This window comes from Battus philenor, unplaced genomic scaffold (genome assembly GCF_028537555.1).
Source record: "Battus philenor isolate CCGP_79_NKW_IND1 unplaced genomic scaffold, ilBatPhil1.0.hap1 SCAF_18, whole genome shotgun sequence".
Lineage (NCBI taxonomy): Eukaryota > Metazoa > Arthropoda > Insecta > Lepidoptera > Papilionidae > Battus > Battus philenor.
The window spans coordinates 13,776,692-13,800,374 of NW_027181680.1; the positions used below are offsets into that span (position 1 = coordinate 13,776,692).

Sequence of the window (23,683 nt, forward strand, 5' to 3'; positions counted from 1 at the left end):
CATTTCGTGTGCCGGTGGGGTAATTTCGTTGTTAATTAAAATAATAAATATTTTTTTAAATTAAATTTTAAATACGTAGTGGAGCAATTGCTCCACTACGTATTTAAAAAACAATTGTTTATCTGAAATTCAATAAATAAATCTTAATAAAGTTACACGAGTCGGATCGCTTGTGTATTATATTTGTACATTATATTTAATATTAACTGTGTACATTATTTGGGGTCAGCCTGTGGTACAATTTCAAAAGATAAGTTTATCGCGGTCTGCATCTTCGGGCGCAGGAACATCAAGGGGTTGTATGTGAGAAAAACTTGAGGTCCTGGAAATGCAGCAGTTCAGGCCGTCGCTCAGATTAAAGGATTCAGTTTGAAACCAAAGAGTGTGGCGCGCTGCGCGTGCGCAAGTGACCGTTGCGTCTGGACTAGTCTTAACGTAGTTAGCTGATAGGTTGCTTCGGTGCGCAGCGCGGCGTTGTCACCGGACGCGCACCCGTCACCGACCCGTGCTCGCACTCGACGCACTCAGATGTCTCGGGGCGCCACGTGCGGGCAGTAGCTACGTGCATGTATATATGTGTACAATAATATGTTAACTGTGCAAAAGGTACAACTTGTATTAATTCATTATTTTGTAAGAGAATTTACGTCAATGTTATATATTAAACTTGTTTGTATCATCGCCGTTTTTTTATTTTTTTTTAATGAAAGTAAAAAAACTACACCAGGCCACTTCTTACCAGTTGCCTGATGGCTAAATAATAATGGAACGCAATGTGCACTTTTTAATTGTATGCCATTGTTTTCAAAAAATAATCGCCTGGCTTTGGTCTGCTGGGGTTCAAAAGGAAACACCCGTTTGGTCTGCACAGCAACCAAACAATTTCATCGCGATACGGCAGCTACAAGCTTACGTTTGCAGCCGACAAACAAATGACTTACAATGTGAAAGTATTTTTCAATATTATATACTGATTAAAAAAGGTTTTTCATTTTGTACTGTAATTTTAGAGGTGCACACAAGATACAGACAAACTTGAATTCAAACAGTAGATGGTTAGTTTCGTATTAATAACAATTCGATGTTTACATTGTATCTGACTGCAAATGATGTTTAATAATGACAGCACAGCGACATCTAGAGGAGTTCTTGAGAGAACTAAATATTATTTTACAGTAAATCTTATACACTACACAATGCACTTGTACATGCACTCTGACCATATTTAACATTCTCTGCAACCTTCACAAATATTTAAATTCCTTTAAAGAAACTTCTAAACATCGTTACGGCATAGAATAGTATCTTTTGTCCGTTTAAATATTCCTCACCGAGGATGCTAGCACCGCCCGAGTATGTTTATAAACTAAATCTCATTCGCACAAGCTCTTTACAGTAAACGTAGCAGCGATTAGCAAAAAAATTAGCAATTGCATCTAAAAATGTACAATCAAACATTGCCTTAAGATTTTATTTGTCAGAAAATATTATGCAATTATTAGGGAATAGGTTGAACATGCAAAAATAAAAATAAAACTGTCCGTTTCCCCGCGGTGACGCGCCGGATTAAAATAGTGGTACAAAGAGCAACGCCGCGGGGTACAAATTTAATGTTACGATAGGTGTTGCACCGGCAAGTGACATATTGCTAAACTGTTACAAGTTATAGAAACGTTATTGGTTTTAAATCACTTAAACTATTTTAAAACAAGCCTTGATAGCAGTAAAACTTTACTTGCGCTTTCTTCTTTCGGCTTTTCAGTATCCGCGGATTAAAAAAATGCGACCCACTCGCTATACTCGCGGCTAATAATGACTTTATTCGCAAATCTAATAAGTGCATACGAAATAATAAAATGTTTTCAGACACTGGGTCAGATAGCTATTCTATCTGACCCAATGTCCTTTGTACATGCCGTCAAATAGACTGATTAATTAAACAAAAATAGATCTTATTACAATTTTGCCCAAAGTTTCGCCGAGGACTTTGACTTACGATAAGCCGCTTTCGCTGCGGTCGGTGTTTTTAGAATGTAAACAAACATAATGTAAGCAACCTTGTCACTCAATGAATTAAGTATATTTTTTGAAAAAAATTTGACATAGCAAAGTGCATTTTAAACGATAACGAATCATTGGAAAAACTGAAACCACACACACTAATCATGGAAAAATCTGTGGTCTGTTCTGACTGCGGAAAATGACGAAGAATCTGTGCAAGTTCAAACTTTGGCTGCATACAGTCGAACAGGACGAGGTGAGTTCCAACAGATATAATCAAGTCACGTTCAGAATTTGCTTGAATCGCAATATGAAAATTTGACTGAATTCGACTTGGATTAAATTCACAGCCAGGGCACTGGAAACGTGACATTTAATTTGAAAATTTTTAGCGAAGGCTATAGAATGGCTAATGAGCATTTTTTGTTTTCTTTATGAACATTGATCCGTCTATAGCACGAAGTTTCTTTTTTAAGAGGAGGTTTTATAAACTGCCAAGCAAGATAAACTTACAATATTGTTCAAACCATTGCTGAAGCCTTAAGATTACAAATCAAAATGTAAAAAAACTTCAATAAATTTTAATTTTCATGTGTTTCTTTTTTTTATTTAGTCACCTAGGAACGTATCGCCTATAATCCCATATGAATAACCGTGAATGACAAGGATTCACTTCGGTCGCGTTTAGATGCTTTCAACTGAATAACACCTTACAACGGCATTACCTACCTAGAGACATGAAAGTTCTGTACAGATTGAGTTATCCCGACCTGGAAGTGGCCGGAATGGCTTAATGACAAATAAAAAAAGTTAGCTGAATTTTTAAAGATTTCAGCAAGAGTGTTCAAAAGTTTGGATTACTGCAGAAAAACGGTGTCTATATGTACTTATTTAAAATGATCGATGACAACGGAATAATGCTTTGGGTGAAAAAAAAAACTTTTCAGCTTAGATAAGCTGAGATATAATACAAATTTTGATTAAACATTGAGAACGTCAGGAAGTAAACTACTTATTGTGTCTTCTGAAATGTACATCACTTTATGGCTGGCCTTTGCATCTGAACTATGAAACTTCTCAATTGATTTTGCATTCATAAAAAAATTATATTTAACATTCCTTAACAGGCAATTTTTAGTAATATCGTCTTCGTACATGCATAAGTTATTTATAAATCGAAGCAACTTAAATCAACACAAAACAACAGCCTGCGATGTAAAATAATGCAATAACAACATAATGGCTGTGGTTAAATTTAAACATAAATTTCTCTCATGATGAATCCCGGTCGTTTGGCGGAAAGCATAATTAAAAAATCGTTACAGTTCCAAAAAAATGTATGTAATGTCTTGGTATCATAGAAATAAAATATTTAGCAATGTTTGCAGGTAAGAGCTTGTTTTTTACACCAACTGGTGCTTGAAGCAAGTAAATTCATGTCATCGACCGCGACTAGATAACCAGAAGGAAACATAAAGAAAACTGTACTCTTTGCTCCTAAACTTCCCGACCCGGCTATAACATCAGTTAAGCTTTTTTATGTGACTGATAACAACTAAATAAAATTCGTACGCTATGCGGTAACTAGGAATTAACCAAACGTACCAAATGTCAAACTGTAAATGACTTAAGCGTGATTCATTTTGTTGATCGCTTCAATTCGGCATTTTTTTTATGTTATTAGAAATGTTACAATAAAATGTTTAAAATCCGGCGTCAATAAAAGTACATTTATAAATTTACACTGTAAATAGTTTTGCGGTTAAGGTCACATAATTTACTGTCAAAATGTCTAAATGGTGAGCTGTTTTACAGCAAATTTACATCTTTTCGTCCATAAAAATATATGCAATGTATTTTATTCTTATTGTAAATAACTGTCGGAAAATTAAGATTTAGTATATTTATACTATTGACATAATATCTTAACGGGAAATCTCAAAACGTTTATGTTTCGGGCGGCAGGCAGTCAGAACGCAGCATCCACGAGATGCTGAAGGACACGCCACCACTGCGCGAGTCCTCCGACTCTATCACGTCGGGTACGGAGGCCAAGTTCCCCACGTCGCGCTCCATGCCATTCCCGCCGGCCTACGGTAAGTGACACTGCACACATTTGTACCTCATTGTGGTTCTCTAATTAAATTTGTAAAAGTTCATTTTAAAGGTATTATATAACTAAAAAAGAAATTATGTTCTTATTCTAAAAAGTTTATATTTATTGTAAATTAATTCAATTTTTAGCGCCGCCGGATGTGTCTCAAAATGGTGCAGCGGGGAACAGCACGCTATTGCGAGCCGGCTCTACAAAGCTAGAGTCTCTGAAGAATTGGGGTGTCTCAACATATAAATGCACCAGGCAGCTGCTGTATGAAAAGCTCGGCAAGAGTTCCAGGACCGTTGACTCGGGTACTGTTTTGAATTTCTTACAACAGACTTTTGCAGTTATTTTTTTAGTTTTATATTTACAATTATAATTATAACATTCAATAAATATTATAGTATTCAAGCCATTTGTTTTCTGTTGCTAGTGGACTGAACTCTGCTGTTTACACTATTTAAAAAATCAGACAGCTTAAGTGTACTGATACTGCCAGATTCATTTATTTTTACTACTTTCATAACATATCCTCCTAAGGCACATTACTCTGGTGCAAATTTTCTGAGGAGGTTTCAATAAAGCTGGTATTCTTACGGTTGCATCACAGTATATTTATAAAAATCAAAATTATTTACCAGTAACCAACATGGTGTCAACACACAGAATAAAAATAAGCTGTATACTCTTAGTTTTCATGTTTAATAATTTTATTAATCACTTAAGAAAAAAGTATATTATTCTATTCAATAAGGCTCAGAATTAAATGTTGTTGATGCTCACTCATGAAGCAAATTAGTGTTAAATACTGTTTATGAAACTATATTTCTAAAGAGCAACAGTTGGGTTTCTCACTGGCTCTTCCCAGCAGAACTATCTTCTAAGCTTGTGGTAGCTTCCTGTAGGGACATAAATGCCAACATTTTGTACTGTTTGATGATTTCAAAGTGCTTGTAATAGTCTATCGGAATAAAGAATATTTTAATTTTTGATTTGGCTTAGTTAGTGTTATAATGTTCATATGAAAAATTGTTAAATTACATTTTAAAAAGCAATTGTTGTGTTTCCAGCCTGGACTACTCAAGAGATTGGTGTTCAGAGCTGGTGGTAGCTCTCTGCCATATAGTATTAGAATAATCAACAATTCTAAAGCACATTCCTAACTGAATAGACAAATTTTGAATATTTTTAAGTATGAAGTGATCAGACATGTGAGTGTCATTGTAATATTAGTGGACTCCATATCTTTGAAGTGGATAATACTTACATCCTTATGGTTCTACAATTTGTAATAGCACTTACGTATAATTATATTGCAACATTCTATGCTTAAAAACCACAGTTGGAAGAACAAAGAACACAGGATTATTTCCATCTTTACTACAGATTTAGAATTATTAAATTTTTATGCAGTGTCAATAAAAATGAAAATGTGTAAAAGTTATGAACTGAAACCAAAACACATTGATTCAAAAATATTTAGCAGAATGGATATTTTGGTTCATTATGCTCTAACACTTTCGTGTAGTGCTATTTTTTGTCTTTTATTTTAAATTATTATAATATTAATAACTAATAAGCACAAACAATGATTCCACCTGAAATCGTCACGACGTTATGAGTACTCATATCAAAAAATCGGTGATCGGTCCTGCGCTGCCGGCATGTAGCGGCCTCCGGCCAAGGCATGTACTCGGTCAACCTAAGGGCTCGCCCGCGCCGCGCCTGTCAGCTCAGTCTCCACTGGAGAACTTTTGAGCTCTTACTGCCATCGTTCAGACGAGCTACATCTGTGACCTTGAGTATTCTAGTAGGGTTTAAATAATATTTCGCAATATTTGCTTGTTCGCAGAGTTGGAAGCAAAGATCGAGATAGTGCGCGAGACGCAGCGCAAGTACAACGGCGTGCTGCGCCTCAGCAGCGCGCTGGCAGCGCAGATGGCGGCCGCCTCGCACACGCAGCGCGCGCTCGCTGACGCTTTCGCCGACCTGGCGCAGAAATCGCCCGAGCTGCAGAACCAGTGCGCACACACGTTGTTTACCCACACGCACAGCCCCAGAACTGTGCCCGTACACAACTACATGACCCGCCGCCTCCGCTCCGCAGGTTCCTGTACAACGCGGACACCCAGCGCTCGCTGACGCGCAACGGCGAGGTGCTGCTGGCCGCACTGCACTTCTTTAACAACTCGCTCAACACACTCACCAACAAGACTATTGAGGACACGCTGCTCACCATCCGCCAATACGAGGCCGCACGGTATGCACACTTTCCACATTAATACATCATTCATTTCATAAAAATCAGGAAGATTTGCGAAAATAAAACACAAAACGTATGTGTGCAGGGTGGAGTACGACGCGTACCGCAGCGAGCTGGAGGCCAGCGGCGGCAACCCGGGCGAGGCGGTGCTGGCGCGCATCGAGCACCACCGCCGCCACTACGAGCGCCTGCGCGACGACTCCGCCGTCAAGCTGCAGCTGCTGCACGAGAACAGGGTGAGAGGCCACCAGCACGAACCCGCAGACTTACCTTCACGTGCGAGCTCTTTCACCATACTTACCTTTGGGCAAAACTACAAAATACAGCCTGTGGAAAAATCTCTTTCGCTTTTTATATGAAAATTCGAGACATGTTTTAACAAATTTAATAACATTTAACTAAAGTAAATAGGTTACATTTCTTTAAATGTCTTGCCATCTAGTAGAAACATGGTGCTGATGGTATATACATTTTGAGCTTTTTGAACAAAAAAATACAACAAGTAGTTTTAGCTATCTTTTCGAAAACATCTATTGAAGAAGTTAAAAAAGAAGGGAACCATTTTTAGATTTGTTTCTATTTAATCTAATGATCATTAATTTCTTCACCTAATAAAACTACCCCGTCATCTTTATTATTCTCAAGACATTATCTATGTAACACAGTACAAATATAAAAAATTGCTTCATCAGTTCTGATTAATTATTATGCAATATTTTGTAATGTTATAGATGTCGCTGCATAACAAGGAAAAGTTAATTTTTATTGAATTCAGTTCATTCTATGTCTTCTGTTTCATGCCACACCACTTCCATTCACAAATAAATCATGGAAGGTAGAGAGCCCGTGTAAGGACAAAGGGTACAAATCTAAACAATAAGCTTGATTGTTTTAGGATAGTTTATTGATAATAATAAAAAATTGGATTGTGAATGGCCCAGAGCATATTGCCCAGTTAAGTTCAGAAAGCGTGAGTAATTGTAACATGTTGGTTTGTTGAATATGCCACAGGTGAAGGTGATGAACAAACAGCTGCTGCTATTCCACAACGCGGTGTCTGCGTATTTCAGCGGCAACAACGTGGCGCTGGAGGCGGCCGTGCGCCACTTCAGTGTGCCGGGACTGAACTCGCACGCCAATCCGGCGCACGCGCAGTACCCCGCGACCCCCGCGCTGTCCCCGCCTGCCCCGCCGCCCGCTGCACCACTCTCCCCGCCACCCTCATAGAACTACGCTTCCCACCATTTGTACTCACCCTCACCAACATCCCTAACTCAATAGATTTACTGAATTTGAAGTACATACTAGAATTTTTTAACACTATCTTTGGCAATTTTTTTGTTATTCTACAGTAAATCAGATCAGGATGAGTTTAGGAGCTGGCTCCAAAACATTCTCCTCCTCTCCATCTTCTGAATGTGCAGTTATTTAATGGGTGTAGACATAAAAGGGTGTCCCTAATTAAGAAACCTAGATGGTAGATTTGAACTCTATTATTTTTACGCCAATTTGCTTAATTGAGCTATCAGCGACGCTCAGTTTACAAGCGCTGTTCGATGCGCAGAGCAATTAGTACTTAAGTAGAAATACTGTTAACATTGCATCAGCAGTGCAATCTGTTATCAATGTTAATGACAAAAGTTATTTAAACATATTTTATTAAATATTTTGACTAGGTGGAAATATCCCGCAAGTAGCATAAGATTGAGCACAAAATTCAAATGTTGAAGTACATAAAACCCGAAAGTGCACACTGCCCATTGACAGAGGGCATTCTGTGTGGATAAAACCTAATGGCACTCTTTGTATGATTCGCTTATTGCACATAGCATAGCGATTAGGAAACGAGTTCATAGTTTATTTTGAACAGCCATCAAATAATATTTTTGTAGAGATTTTGATATTGCTTTTGTTTAGACCAAATTTTATTGTGATATTTTTGATTGCTCTGGTTTCTAGTTTTTATTATCATGTTAAGATATTTATTATTATTTTTTAATCAGTATTGAGTGTGGTTGAGTGCTTGTGCTGCTAGCCATTTCAAAAAAGTACAACATTGAACAAACAGACATTATTGCCATTGTAGCTTTCTTATTGTAGCTGTCTTAATCATTGGTCACACTAACTCATGGTTGCACAGACTTATTAAGACTAGGGGCCACTCGGGCAAATCATGAATTGATGGCGGGCCGGCCGCCAGAACTATAGGTAATTACATTTTTTTGGATGTATTCTGGAATAGAATTCAATATTTTACGAATGTAGGAGAATATTATTTTTGCCGTCGGCGGGCCACCACTATTCGACCGGCGGGCGGCGGTCTGTGCATCCATGCACTAAATTGATGATTGATAAAAAAATGTGTTCTGTTTGTTGTTGGTTTCAGAGTAGGGTTTTGGAGAACATATTTAACAATGGAAATGTTAATCAAGCATAAACATTGTAAGGCCAAAAGGCAGTGCTTGCAGTGAAATATAATCATTACATGGCTTCTCTATGCAATATATATACATAGGCAAATATATATTGCATCCAATTTGCAATTAAATTTCATATATATTTATTTGTTTTCACAATATTTCATTAACAGTGTTTTATTGCTGCACCTAATTGTATAAGTAAAGCTATTTTATGGGAAGGTTATAAATGATGGACATTGTGCTATCCACTTGGCAATTGATTGTATACTTGACATGACAATATATCTGTAGCATTCGCGAGTAGTCAGTGTAGTGGGAGTGTATGTAGCTAGTCAAATGGCGTTGTCCTAGATTCCCGTTATTGATAGGTTACTTTTAAAATATTTTATTAAATAATATATGCTATACAAACAGTAAATGTATTATCTATGACAGAATTAAGATATCTAAAAAACCGTAGGTGAACTACATGCTGTTGTTTTCTCTTCAAATTTGGCTTCAATGAAATGAAAGAATCTGTAAAAACAATATATTGTATTGACAATTATAATATAACTGAAATATAAATTATATACATCACAGTATGTTTGTTTAAAATCAATGTCTTCACAGCCAACTTGTACCTACTGGTAGCATGCACTTCTGAAGCTGTAACTCCTGCAGAACACTGCAGATGTTGGATCTCATGTCTAGGGACCTCTATTCTGTGTGCCTGCCTATGCTCTCACAACTTCCTTGTCCACCTCCTCACAATGTAATTCTTCTGCTTCAGCTTTGAACTTGTCCTGTAAACAAATTTAATGATTTTGTTTTATTTTAAAATGTAATCATTACAAACCAAGAGCTACAGCTTGTGTTTTTAGAAGGTAAATGTGGTGCTGTTCAAGCTGCGGGTCTCAAAGAAGTCATAATTTATATTGTGCTAACATCAGTGTCACATAAATTATAGCAAATCAATCTGATTTAAAAGAGAAAAAGCTTGTCTCTCATAAGGATTAGGCAATTCCTTATCTATCACTAGGCACAGATGCAATTTTCCTGTAATTCAAAGAAAACAAAAACTTTAACTCAATTGCACTCTAAAAAGTTCTATTATCAATAATAGCTGTGGCCAGGGTTTTTTTTGGCACAGAGCTGTATTTTATAAATAATAAACAGTATTAAGTACAAAAATGGATGTTTACTAAAATTAATACTAAGAAATAAATTACCAGATCATAAATAACTTTCACCACAAGCGAACAACTGGGACAAGTCGCTACCTCTTCTCCGGCCATAAGCTCTTCCTGTAATATATAATAATAAGTATTATATTTGTCAAATCATTGGCTTTTTTATGAAATAAAAAGTTTATTTAAATACCTAACTAACCTTACTGATCTGAAACCTGTCTCCACACGGACAAGGGTAATAGTACATGTCCTCCTCATCGTCGTAATCGAAGTCCTCGATTTCTATCTCGTCGTGGAAGATCGTCATCGTTTGCGATACAGATGATTAAATTAACACTCTTATTGTTGTTCACTTACGAAAAACAACGCGCGTTTTCCTGTTCATAAGTGACAATACTAACTGACATTTCTACACTTTGTTGTCCTATGCAAAAATTATGTTAAATGCCAGGTGGGTGACTACTATTTACTTGAATTACGCTTCAAAATGATTTCATTTCAGAAGTCATCTACACAGTGTATCGTTTTTGATAAACTGTAAATTAAAAAATGGAACAAATTCTGTACTTTATAAAACTATTATTGCATCTAATGGTAACATTAATCCGGTCACGTCACACACGTCACTCATTTCATTTGATACCTTGGTAGGAGGATGGTCGCGGTGGTCTCGCAATATTTTTCCTGAGTTTTGTTTAAAGTGGTGCAGTGAATTGATTGTGCGTGCTCATACGTTCAAACCGACCGTGAACTAGTTTATTTATTCTCGCAAAAATGTTTAGCTGGTTAAAGAAGGAAGGCGAAAAAACGGAAAGTATCGACAATGTCGTCGAAGGCCTTAAAAAGATTTACAAAACGAAACTTTTGCCCCTCGAGTTGCATTATCAGTTTCATGACTTTCATTCGCCTCAACTGGAAGAGCCCGACTTTGACGCAAAACCAATGATATTACTAGTAGGTCAGTATTCTACCGGTAAAACGACCTTCATAAAGTATCTTCTCGAACGGGATTTTCCTGGCATCAGAATCGGACCTGAGCCTACGACCGATCGCTTCATCGCCGTCATGTACGACGAGAAAGAAGGCGTTATACCGGGTAACGCGCTCGTAGTCGACCCAAAGAAACAATTCCGCCCTCTAAGCAAGTTCGGCAACGCCTTCCTGAACAGATTTCAATGCTCCACTGTTATGTCTCCCGTGCTGCGCGGCATCTCCATCGTGGACACTCCCGGTATTCTCTCGGGAGAGAAGCAACGGGTCGACCGCGGTTACGACTTCACGGGAGTGCTGGAATGGTTCGCGGAGCGGGTGGACCGTATCATCTTGCTGTTTGACGCCCACAAACTCGATATTTCGGATGAGTTCAGAAGAAGTATTGAAGCTTTAAGAGGGCACGACGACAAAATTCGGATTGTGTTGAACAAAGCTGACATGATCGATCACCAGCAGCTGATGCGTGTTTACGGCGCGCTGATGTGGTCGCTGGGCAAGGTGCTGCAAACTCCCGAGGTGGCGCGTGTCTACATCGGTTCCTTCTGGGACCAACCGCTGCGCTACGACGTCAACAGGCGCCTCTTCGAAGATGAAGAACAGGACCTGTTCAGAGACATGCAGTCGTTGCCGCGCAACGCGGCGCTGCGTAAACTCAACGATTTGATCAAAAGGGCGCGCCTCGCCAAGGTCCACGCGTACATCGTCAGTGAATTAAGGAAAGAAATGCCCTCAATGTTTGGTAAAGAGGGCAAAAAGAAGGAATTGATCAAGAACCTCGGGCAGGTCTACGACCGCATTCAGAGGGAACAACAGATATCACCCGGAGACTTTCCCGACATCAAGAAGATGCAGGAGACGCTTGCAAATCATGATTTTACCAAATTTCATCCCCTTAAGCCCAAGTTGCTAGAGGTTGTTGATCACATGTTGGCCACCGACATCGCACGCCTCATGGACATGATCCCGCAGGAGGACATCAATGTTGTCACTGAGCCACTCATTAAAGGTAAGCACATGCATGCACAAGTACTAATTTGCAGTTGAACTTCATTGTTGCTGCAGTTTGTGCAACCCATTGCATTAAATTTCATGCAATGCTTTTATTGCACTGGATAATATTTGATAATTAAAATTTATGCACATTCAGCACATGCAGAGTTCAAAACACAATTCCAATTGAGTGCAGTGAATGTATGTAATGTTTCCGCTGTGTCCACATAAATTTCCTTCACTGGCCCACTTTAAAGTGGAATTCTTGTATTTAGCATACATGTAACAAGAATGATAATGTTAATGAAAATTAATAGCTGCAGCTATTAACAGGGCGGGCAGGCCAACTTGTTTAATAAACATTCTTCATGCCTAGAATGAAACCTAACCTAGTTTGTTTCGGGCTTTTCTCACAGTGGGACACGCTTTGACCCATCATAACTTTAACATAAATTTGCTTTAAGTATTTATCAAACTGGGCTCTTCCTACAGTTTTCTCTCTATGTACACAACTGAATATTTTGAATGATTCAAACCAGAACATATTACAAATAATTGACTCATCACATTTCTTTTGTGAACTGGAAGTTATTCAGACCAACATGTTACTGCAAGTGACATAACAGACAAAGGAGAGGATTCTAGAAACGAAAACTGATTTTGTAAATCTTAACCAGGAGTAGGAGTCCTCTTACGAGGCTGGTCTGTGCTTTGGCTCGGTCCACCAGCGTGCAGGGCATATAGAGTACAGCAACACTAATTTTGTTGTTCATATTACTTTGAATTAAATTGTTTAATTAGTACAAGACAAATAAGAAGGTAAATTAAGGTTGTAGCGACTAAACATTGAGCGGAGATATCTCATGCGGACTGTTTTATCAAATTTTGCTTTTGTAACATTCTTACAAACACTAGTGATCTCCATACACTGAGTTTGTACCGGGTGTTTGAGGATAGTAATAATTTGTTGGATAATAAATTGAATGAGTATTTAGTTGGCATTGAAGTTGCATGCGAGTGTAACATTCTTGTATATATGTAGTTTTGCAGGCGCCGGAGTGCGGACGGCTTGTTCCTTTACACGTACGCAGTAGATACTCGACTCATTACTCATCGGCGGCTACGTGTCACGCGCGCTCGCGGTCCGGCTGTTATATCAGCGATAACGCCAAGGAGCTGCAGCGCGCTATCTCTAGATATTGACCTGATTAAACGGCCTTATCGCGCCTCGCGCCTGTTGCTCTCGGTATCGCGCCACCTACTCTTTTCAGAGTTCTTGTAACTATTTGCGCTGACTTCATGCTAAGCACACTTCACAAGTTCGGGAGGGGCGGGGACAATTAGCGCAGTCGCGGTGCCGTCGCGGTGCTGCCGCGGCAACACTCGCGAACAGAAATGGTTCGTGACTCATCGTACAATATTTAATCAGGGGCTGTGCTTCACGCCCCGGCGGCACATACAGTCGGTGATTAGATATTGTCGCTGCCGCAAAGTATCATGGTTTAAAAATAAATTAAAATTTCTTTTATAGGAAATCGATTATTAAATATGTTTATATAATACGACGGAGCTAAACTAAGATTAATTTGTTAATTTTCTATAATGCAGTGGACGTATAAAAATGCCGGAGTTTAGGGATTTCGTATTATGAGACTACTGAGTGCCATTTCTGTGAAAATTGATCAATAGTCAGCGCTAAAGTTTATTAAGACACGGTTTTCTGAGGTGAGACTGCGCCGTTTATTCAGGTTAGGTTTGAATGTCAATATAAAGGCTTCATCCATGACTACAGCAGCCCGCCTTACTCCAGCCCACGCCTTAATCCTTTGGATTACAAAACGTGGCAGGTTTTAAACGCTAAAGTATACTCTTGATCTAATAAAAACTTGAACAGCCTGCTGTCGCCCTTGAGTAAAGCAGTCACCGAAATAGGCATAAACATGGTGCCCGGCCGCACACACTAAATAGATGTGTCAAAATTGTAATAAAAAATAAAACAGTGACAATATATATATATTTAATCGTGTAAATAAGCCATTATGGGTTATTTATTTGTTGTCTTGCCGCCCCGTTCCATTGAGACCACTTGCCTCAGCCCGGCAGGCTGTAGAGCTCAGAGTCCGCTGCGGCGATGAGTAACGGTGGGCGCGAATTTCGCAGCGCGCTGGCGAGCGCGCGCTAACTGGAGCCTCACGCGCCCGCCCGCTGCCCGCTGCCCGCTCGCGCACGATAACGCGGCAGGCGTCCGCTTCCGGAGCGCTATCGCTGCAGCCAAGGAGCGCCGATGCTGCTACCCGGTTCAAGTTCACGGCGCCTCGGCTTATCGCGGGGCACCGGCGCCGGCCAACGGTACAAAATTCGCGGCGGACCGAGCAGTGCGGAGTTCGCTTCTTACACCGCTCGCTCCGCTCAACTTCTACCGGATCTTCTTGTAACTGAGAACAAATTCGCGGCCGCGTGTCGTGTTAGTGCTGCTCCCGCGGACAAAATGAAGCCTGCCAGCCGTACATGATTCGCGGCGGCACCGGCACATTTCCATACATACCGGTACATGCCTCGCCATCTCTTGACAGTAGATCAGTTCTTCGTAGTACAACTGACACGTCTAGAGTACACACGCCATTAGCGAAGATATTTTAAAATTTTTGTCCACGTGCGGACCCCAACTACCTGCCCGTTGTCTTTTAATCGAGGTAATAACGGCGCCTTGCTCGCAGTTAATGTTGTTTATCACATCGATAGCACTCGACGCGCGTCAACTGCTGCCGCGCACGTGCGGCGCGACCGCCAGGTGCCGGCGTCGTCGCGGTGCTCATGGCCGCGCGTGCGCCGGTGCATGCTCTGATATCAGAAGCAATACACGGTTTCTAATACTAGAACTCGCTTTAATATGGCATGAGGTCAACTCAAACAATTATTCATTACTTCACGCTACAGGAGCGAGTGTTGCAGCGCCCACCGCGATTCGTGTTCTCTGAAATTATTTTGTGAATTTGTGGAGTTCAAGAGGCGTCTGCCTCGTGCTGTGCGCTCCCGTGGTGACCACGTCAAGCGATCACAAAACAGTAGGTGGTCGCTTCGGTGTCGGCGCGTGCCGACTTCGTTCCAATAGCGACAGGGGAACGACAAGTACTTTCGTAGGAGCGAACGAACCCGGGCGTTGTCTCACGCACTGAAAACTAGGAAGTGATCGCATCGCTATTTCGCGCCCGCCAACAAACATGGTCCCGTATGTATGCGCCTCCGTGGAGCGGTCAAGTGATTCTAATTCTGTTTGTGGCGCGGCAGATGATATGGATGAATGAACGCTACGTTTGTTGTTTTGTTGTAGCGATACTAGCGCGCGCAGAGATTTGTTGGAGACCAATCATTTGCACTCTGGGCTCTGTTGTTACACATATGACGGTACATAGGACACATAGGAAGCGAGTGCCGCGTACGGCAGTCGACGGCCCAAAAGCACGTAATGGCCGCCGTACGCGCACGTAGCGGCCGCTTTCTTTTTAACGAGGTTTGTTTTGTTGTAAGCAAGCACGTCTGGCCGTTATTTTTAATCAATTATTAATAATAACAAAGTGTACACTTGCACCTGCGAAAAAATTGTAACGACATACTAAACAGAAAGAAAGTTTATATAAAGGAAACAATAAAGATGTGCACCGCGCGGCTGCGGGAGTTATCGCCATTGTGCGTGCAATAGTTGTTCAAAACAAAGTCCTCCCGCACGCGACCGCGCGGAAGCTAGTAATGTACATCTCTTGTCCCACGCGCCCTGTCCACTACCTTCTTGTTGAACTCTTTGATTCACCAAGAAGACCGAGCCGCCGGTGAGTACTGGCGTTGACGCCGGACGGATGGTTTCGACCGATCAAAGTGTTATCGGCAACTACGTAGATAGACAAAGATGTCCAGTAAGTTGCACGTCGCGCGGTACGCCCGTGTGCCCGCGGCGCTGCCACGCCGAGCTAATTATCTGCGCGTGTGTGCGTGTGTGTGCGTGCGCGCGGCGCCGGCGCTGCGTTAATACGGAAGTGCCGCTGGGAACCGGGCCTGCCTCTCGTTTAATATTCTATTGAGTATAGCGGCTGCCGAGGGACAGCCAGCCGCCGCTCGCGTGCTGTGTGAACAGCGAATTCGACGCTGGTCAGCAATGCGGCGCGCGACGTTGTACCGCAGCGGACGCGGCCTCGGACACGGCTCGCCGGCGTCGCGCGGCGGGCGCGGCGCTCGCAATCAATGCAAACGGAGCCCCGCGTCCGGCGCACAATGCGGGACAAAGCGGCCGCGGTCAATGGAGCCCAATTTATTAGTTGACGGGTGCGTCGTGCGGGCGGCCCTCTCGAGCCCGCGCCCCCGCCCTTCAAAGCGGGGCATTCTCTACACTATAAAGCAATAGTGTCGCACAACAGACCTTCGGTGGTCTTCGTCATGAGGGCACACGGCTCGCGGGGCAGCGCCGTCTGATGGCGCCCACACTGGCGATGCGAGTATCACGTGAGATGTTTGTTTAGCTGTCAGCTGATCAGTTATCTGTGCACTGAACCTAACTGGGCAAATGTTCAGACTTAGTTTATTTCGTATTTGCTGTTTGAATCACAGCACTTCAGGGATCGGAAGCTCGCCTGCTGCCTGCCCGGTAGGTACTGGCCATTGGTGTTGGTCTGCTGCTGTCGTCTATGTGGTTAGTTCCAGAAGTAAAATGTACAGAAATAGCTTAGACAGAGTCCTGTCCGTACACTGGCACCGGTCGGTCGGCCGAGCGAGGCGGGGGCAACGAGTGATTGTCGCGGGCGTTCGGCGGGGCACTTTCCCTGCGCGCCGGAGCGCTGGCCGCCGAATTCTAATTCAGGGAACCGCGCGCCGAGTAAAAGTGTGCCGCGCTGAGTCAGCGCACCGCCGCTCGCGTTAATGAACCAGGCGCCGCCAAACTGCGTCCGCGCCGACACGCGCGCCGCACCGTTAACAGTATACAACTGATGTCACGGCGCGGATGGCAGTGATCAATATTATTATTCTCACTTTTTTGAGCCTGATTGTTTGTATGAACCGATCTTAAACCGGGGCCCCGTCGGCCGCGGACACGATCTGTTCCGTTGCAACCGGCAGCGCTAAGCGACAATTAGCCGTGCGCGTGGAGGCGCACGCCGCGCGGGGAAAGTGTCGGTCGTGCTCGGGTGCGCGCGGGGCTGCGGCGGGGCGGGGTGCAGCGCGCCCGCTCGCATTACAATTGGCCGCTGCTGATGCTCCACTACTCGACACGGCGGCCTGATTTCACAACCCGATATGAAATGGAATGAATATGTCCATTGTTCGGGAAACAGTGACTACCAATTTCGAAGTCTGTTGTGAGTATGGTAATAGATAGAAGACTGGCCAGGCCTGGGTTTCGTGATGCCGTGCGCAAAGCGGTGGCCGCTTCAGAATCTCACGGAGAGCACGTCCGTACGTGTTGACGACTCCGAGTATCAGTGGTATTGTACTGTCAGATAACGTAACGCAAACGTATGCGGCGCCGCGCTCGTCGGGACATGAGGTCGGATCGTTGCGTTCTATTACAATAAACAACAACTTGACAATTCATGCCGTAAAAGATCACCGAAAGAAACTGTGGCGCGCGTGGCGATGCTCGCTGCGAGCGAGCTTAGCAGTGTGAACAGTACACTGCATAAACCGCCTCTGTATTAGGCACGGTTATAGGTTCGGCCATTAATTTTTAAAACTTGGTGCTCTTATAATGAGTTTGAATGTCAGCACCGCGACCTTAGCGCCCACAAGAACAGGTCAACGAACAACATCCCACTACGACGGACGTGAGGCGCGCACGAGCACGTTGGTGCAGGCGGACGCGGCGCTTGCGACCGGTAGAGGGTACTTTTGTTTAAACCGTCCTCGTGACTTCAATATCTGGTGCGCGCGTGCAAACAACGAACGATGAAACCAGACCCGCGACTATTACACAATGACACGTGTTCGCTAATAACTGTAGCTTCATTATGACATATTTTATATCAAGTGTCAAAGTTTGACATGTTTACACGCCGCCGCGGTTGTGCCCGCGTTGTGGGGATCAGCGCCGGCCCGGCGGCGGCAGCGAGTGCGTCACGAGCCGCAGGACGCGCCCACTGCGCTCCTCAATGACAAACATTAGCCGTGTCAGCCGGCATCCGCGTCGTCCTGTGCATTGAGATTGATAGCCGCCGCCCGCGACACCCGCCGGGCTATTTATAAGCAAAGGTTATCGCGCGGCCGGCGGTGCGCGCTCGTTAGCGGCGCGCGCGTGCCCGCTGCGGCTCCGTTGCTGTGTTTAACCGGTGGTTTACTTTCAGAGGGCCCGCGCGAGCGTCCGGTCGCGACCAGCCGCGGAAGTAAGATCTTCTCCGACCAGCTCGCTTCGTGTGTCGCCACGCGCAGTGTTATCTGTAAAGTAATGCTAAACGGTGCGGCCGCGGTGAGCGCGCGGTCATCGTGTGCTTGTGTTGCTTCATATCTGGATGGGTGTCGGTGTGTTTGCGTCCGCCGCGGGGCGCACCAGCGTGCCGCCGACGTCGACCGCTTTAATTACAACAGCAAAGCAGTTTCGGTTTCAATTTCAAAACTCCTTCTAGTCCTCTAGTCTTTGTGGTAGCTGTCACGGTCCGGTTTCACCTCGATCTAGCGAGACAAATAAAATACTTTATGCGCATGTGCCCGGGAAGGTCAGGTGCGCCGGCGACTGCGGTGGGCGGCGGACGCGCGTCCTGCTGCGGCTCGTCCACTTGTCCGCTAAGAGAATCATGTCAATCTACCTTCTCACTTGAAATGTATTTTTACCGAGCCCCGTACTTTACATTTATGCAACGAAAACCTAATTTTCTAAATAAAAACCGAGGCACTGTTTGTATGCTAAACATTAACTTCTCAGTTAATACAAACGGGTACACGCGCACTACGGCGAGGCGATGGTGCGATGTTTCATGACCTGTCACTCGCCGCACCGGTCGCGGGCCGCTGCCGACCACTAGCCAGCAGTGCTCGCAATCAGTTCACAGACGGAACCTTCGCCGCGCGTGGCGCGTCAGCGGCCGGAAATGAATTAACGTAGCGCTTCCGTTGTACCCCTTCCCACCTCTCCTCGTTCAACCGCAACTATGTCGCGATGCGTTGATTGTGTTTATTGTAAAAGCGCAAACTGTACAAAGCCTACAAACTAACGACGGCCAGGTCGGACGAGTGCGGCGCGCGTGTGCGTGTGCAGTGCGCGGGCGAATTTTGATAAACGATTACGAGAGCAGCGGCGCGGCGCCCGGCTCGTACTTTCACTTGCGCGCGAACTGGAGCGCCCGCAGCCGGCACGCAAGCGGCACGCAGCCGACACGCAGCCGCCCCGCTGCGACGCGCCGCCGCCGCGTCTACCATTTCGCAAGCATCCCCAATCATTTATATGAAACGAGCGAGTACTCGCAACTCGTACGTTACGACACAACCAGAGCCCGCCGGTTTAGTTTTTTCATGTTGGAATATCACTATTCACCTCGCTGGCTGCTACAAATTCCGCGAATTAGATGTGCTCATATAACACGTTTACTGTGACTACGATAGAGGTCCTGTAGAGGAACCTCGACTGGGTCCGTCTCGTTGATTTTTTTAATCTAAATTGAAGCTCTCCGAGTTGTAATCGCTTGTGCGGACCGTACCCGGCGCAAGGGAGGGAACTCAATATGCGTTCAGCAGACGAGGAGCCGACGTCGTTCCGTCCGTCGTCATTGTCGTGCAATCATTATTGCCGCTTCGTGAAGCGTTGACGCCAGAAGAAGTAGCGAAGCAAACTCCTGCTACGTGCTATCTATAGTTATAAGAAACTTGGCCGGTGCGCGGTGTGCTTGTTGTCTTCGTCATTTCGTGGATTTGGGTTGTTTTTGTTCTAAGGTGGTTGCGCGTGTTATGTCCGGAAAGTGAAAAACGTGTAACAGTAACTTTTGAATGTGACCGGTAAGGTTCCTTCGTATGGGTCATCTAATCAACGGATTTAAATGTGAGGCAGTAAAGTCAACGTAGTTTCTATATGTTTACTACCAAGGTGCTCCGTGTGCCGGGGCGCCGTTGCGTAACATGCGTTATGTAAACTCGTGGATCCCTGGGCTCTATAAAACTATTCTGTGTTACCTGAAGTCCATGACAGTTTCGCGAATGTGCGTGCTCGAAAAACGGGCTTTCCATGTTCAGATATGACGTATTACTATTTTATAAAGTGTCGCCTTGTTTGCTGCTGGGCAGCGCTACGAGGCGGTCGCAAGCGAAAACTGTCTTGTTTCCCGACTTGACTTGACGGGCACTCGGAAATTTTGTTTGTCATCCAAAACACTCCTACGTACTTGACTTGTACTCCTTTACATTATATCGCGTTGTATGAGTTTATTTTACCAAATAATGTCAAAGACTGGCCATATCTGGAGAGATGGATCATGTGTCCGACCCTGTGATGCAATGCGATGCACTTGGAGGGCGTAGGGGTGGTCATATCGAAAACCAAACTGTTCGCAGAGAGAGATTTAGCTCTGGTTTAAGCTTCACAAAACTTCTGACGTGAACGTGTACTTATCTCTCGTAAATCTTATTTAGGGTTTGTGAGAAAGCTTTTGGTCAAAAAGGACGGGTGTCAGAAACGCCTTGACTTCTATATTCTTTTACGCCGGACAAAGCTGCACTACATATGAATACTCTCAGGTACTGCTGAATGATATCAATTGAGAAGAGCTTGTTCATTTTGCCGGGGCTTGGCCGCAGCGAGCACAAAGCGATACCCAGGCGCGGCGCGCCGACCTTGTGCCCGCGCCGCCGCGCTGCCACAGATTGAGGTCACTCGGTACGCGAGCTGCTAGTTGTAAGGCTCGGTGCACCACAAAAAATTACGTCGCAGGTTCGGCAAGGTTAATCGTTTTTCGTGCGACGAAGCTGAAACTATTTCAAGAACATACTTTTGTGATGATCAGACGAGGTCGTAGATGGCCACAGCGCGCGACGCCCCGCCCGCCGGCGATGTGACGCTCTCGTCGCGAATATTGTGTTTGCGCTAAATATGTTAATTGTAGCTAACAACGAGCTGTGCTGCGCGTGCGCATACGGAATGGAATACCATCCAATGAGTAAATAAAACAAGCAACATATAAGGAACTCGCCGACGCGGGCACATTCCGTAATGTTTGATCTGTCGGTCTCCGGAGACGGGAGGCGTCGCGCGGCGACGTCGTGTCAAGCGATCCCAATGTCAACAGCAACAGATTCTGATTCTGGCAGCGCCGGCCCCGCCGACCTGTTGTTGCCGGGCAGTACGCCGGTCTATAGAGCACTCCGGTGTTGTGCTAAAATACGCAAAAACTTACCGAACAATGTTCGCCTTGTTAAACACCAGCTCAAAGAAGACGCGCAACAGTTTTCGTACTCTTTTGTAATTTTGTTTTATTTAATGTCCCACTTTGTCGGCTTGCAGGCGGCGCGTTCGAGGGCGTGGAGGACCAGGTGTCGCCGTTCGGGTACGGCCGCGGCGAGGGCGTGGACGCGGGCCACGGCGACCCCGAGTGGATCTGCAGCAAGGAGAAGCCGCACTACGACCAGATATTCCTCTCGCTCAACCCCATCGACGGCAAGGTCACCGGCGCCGGTAAGCTCGCTCCCGACTTCCTCCGCCGCGACCGCCGGCCGGCACCGCACGGCGCGGGCGGACGCGCTGGAGATTGGTTGCGTATTCCCTCGCGATGTTATTTTGCATCTGGTGAAAGTTTTTCTTCAAAAATTGGTAGAGTGATGGTGTTACGGCCCCGTGCCCAACTCACACGACACGAATAGTAAATAGGAACAGACTTTAAATGAAAATTTCATTGAATCTCACTCTCACCTAAAAATTAACAAATGTTATCTGTCACGTTGGTTGCTTTGCTACTATTTTTAGTTATCCTTGATTAGACTCTGAGTTAACCACTAGACGGTTGTAGTTCACAACGTCCAACCGCAAGAGTCTCGAGCCGTCCCGACGCGCCGCCCGTGATGCGTCGGCGTTGGGTATTCACGCCGTTACAATTCTTATTTTTCTAATAATGTAACTAATCTGACAGATTTAAAAAGCCTTGTTTCTAAATTTTTGTCCGGAGCTGTACGCGCGGCGGCTAGACCGTCTCGCGCGGCCTCCGAACGAGACTGACCATCGGTTTTTCGACAGCGGCCAAGACGGAGATGGTGAAGTCGAAGCTGCCCAACTCCGTGCTGGGCAAGATCTGGAAGCTGTCGGACATCGACAAAGACGGTTTCCTGGACGAGGAGGAGTTTGCGCTCGCCATGCACCTCATCCAGGTGAAGATCGACGGCCACGACCTGCCCGCCGACCTGCCTCCGCACCTGCTGCCGCCCTCCAAGCGGAACTGAGCGTCGCCCGCCCCGCGCGAGCACGCCGGCGACGGCACGGGACCGGCTCGGGCTCCGGCACCGAGCCCTCGCGAATTTGTTGTCTCTTTGTAAATTATGGACCGGATTGTACATTTTCGATGCGCAATCTTTTTGTACGAAGCACATTTATAGTAATAAAATGAGTAAGTGGGTCGGGCCGGACGTGCGCACCTCCGCGCGCTTACGTCTCCCTGGACTCAGCGAGCCGGCCATGCCGTTGCCGGCGGTGCAGCGGTGGGCAAAGGTAGTCGGATTCAAGAGGACCGCGCCCGACGTCACGCAGCGCCGAGAGATCGGCGCGCGCGCAACTTTTAGCTTTACGATTAATTTATTTGGTTTGTTCGGACACTCGGTGCTAAAATTGTTTCCCGATGCAAGTCGTGTTATATTTATGACCCCGTTGGGCGGCGCGCGCTGCCGCTCGAGCTTTATACTTTTGCTACTGCGTGTACATAAAAGATGTAAATGTATTTATCATAAATTATACACGGAGTGTAATAATAATAAATAGGTAAGAAAACTCGACGTTTCATTTGAACAAGTCCTTTCGTACACGTCCTGTGCACGGAACGGAATGTGTCGCAGCCCGAACCCCGACCCTGGTGACCGACGCACCGGCGACAGCGACGAACGCAGCCGCCGGGATCACAATGGCGGTGCGATTTCAATATAAAATTGAGCTCCGGCCGCGGGCGCACGCGACTGTTTGATAAATCCCGTTACATATTATTTACAGACTATATTTACTTTACGTTACGAATAATTGTAATACAATAGCTGTAAACTTTTTGTTTTACAAAACTTCCTTCCATATAAAAAGAATACAACTCAAACATGAATTGCTCTATATAAATTATATTTGTGAAAGTGATCACAAACTTTGGTTGTCAGATCACAATATGTTTGGAACCTACATTGGCGTACACTGTATGTTGCAGGAAGCTTTCACAGTGAGCTCCTTTTGATTCTCATGATGTGTACTGATCCAAACTGGAAAATAATATTCAACATTTAGTCAAGAGTCTCACGGACTGCACTCCCAAGCCTTGTCCTGTTGTACAAGTATAGTGATAGTATAACACAGTTTCAACTAAGAAGAGTATGTAACAGATTATTGTGAGCCCATCTCAAATATTACTCACAGGTGTAGAATACCAACCGTATGTATTGGGGGACTTGAAGTTATTCAAAAAGAGTTGTAAAACATTCATTCAATATCGCTTATACTCTTACTTTTCCATTTAACTCCTTAGAAACATCGCTTAGTAACTCAGGAGGAGCAGAGGCACAAATGATGTGGTTCAGTGTATAGACTAGTTTGAAATCTAAA

At 44.4% G+C, this 23,683-nt stretch overlaps 3 protein-coding genes across 5 annotated transcripts; 2 read left to right on the plus strand and 1 right to left on the minus strand.

Annotated features, from left to right (window-relative positions):
- Positions 1-3,660: 3,660 nt before the first annotated feature.
- On the plus strand, positions 3,661-9,363 carry Arfip (ADP ribosylation factor interacting protein arfaptin). Its single transcript, XM_068763397.1, has 7 exons — positions 3,661-3,800; positions 3,967-4,097; positions 4,246-4,410; positions 5,952-6,120; positions 6,207-6,359; positions 6,448-6,598; positions 7,374-9,363. The coding sequence occupies exons 1-7, from the start codon at positions 3,790-3,792 to the stop codon at positions 7,587-7,589; spliced, it is 996 nt and encodes a 331-aa protein (XP_068619498.1). The 5' UTR covers positions 3,661-3,789; the 3' UTR covers positions 7,590-9,363.
- On the minus strand, positions 8,968-10,340 carry Dph3 (Diphthamide biosynthesis 3). 2 transcript variants are annotated; one of them, XR_011106756.1, is made up of 4 exons: positions 10,154-10,340; positions 9,994-10,068; positions 9,410-9,567; positions 8,968-9,298 (listed from the first exon to the last, which is right to left on the minus strand). XR_011106756.1 is itself a non-coding variant. In XM_068763398.1 (3 exons), the coding sequence occupies exons 1-3, from the start codon at positions 10,259-10,261 to the stop codon at positions 9,499-9,501; spliced, it is 252 nt and encodes an 83-aa protein (XP_068619499.1). In that variant the 5' UTR covers positions 10,262-10,340; the 3' UTR covers positions 9,313-9,498. The 2 variants fall into 2 exon arrangements, 1 of the variants encoding a protein (XP_068619499.1); XM_068763398.1 differs by lacking the exon at positions 8,968-9,298 and having other exon boundaries at positions 9,313-9,567.
- Positions 10,341-10,595: 255 nt separating this feature from the next.
- Positions 10,596-22,863, plus strand: Past1 (putative achaete scute target 1). 2 transcript variants are annotated; one of them, XM_068763430.1, is made up of 4 exons: positions 10,596-11,953; positions 18,264-18,302; positions 21,404-21,574; positions 22,130-22,863. In XM_068763430.1, the coding sequence occupies exons 1-4, from the start codon at positions 10,729-10,731 to the stop codon at positions 22,330-22,332; spliced, it is 1,638 nt and encodes a 545-aa protein (XP_068619531.1). In that variant the 5' UTR covers positions 10,596-10,728; the 3' UTR covers positions 22,333-22,863. The 2 variants fall into 2 exon arrangements, with proteins under 2 accessions (XP_068619531.1, XP_068619532.1); XM_068763431.1 differs by lacking the exon at positions 18,264-18,302.
- Positions 22,864-23,683: the final 820 nt, after the last annotated feature.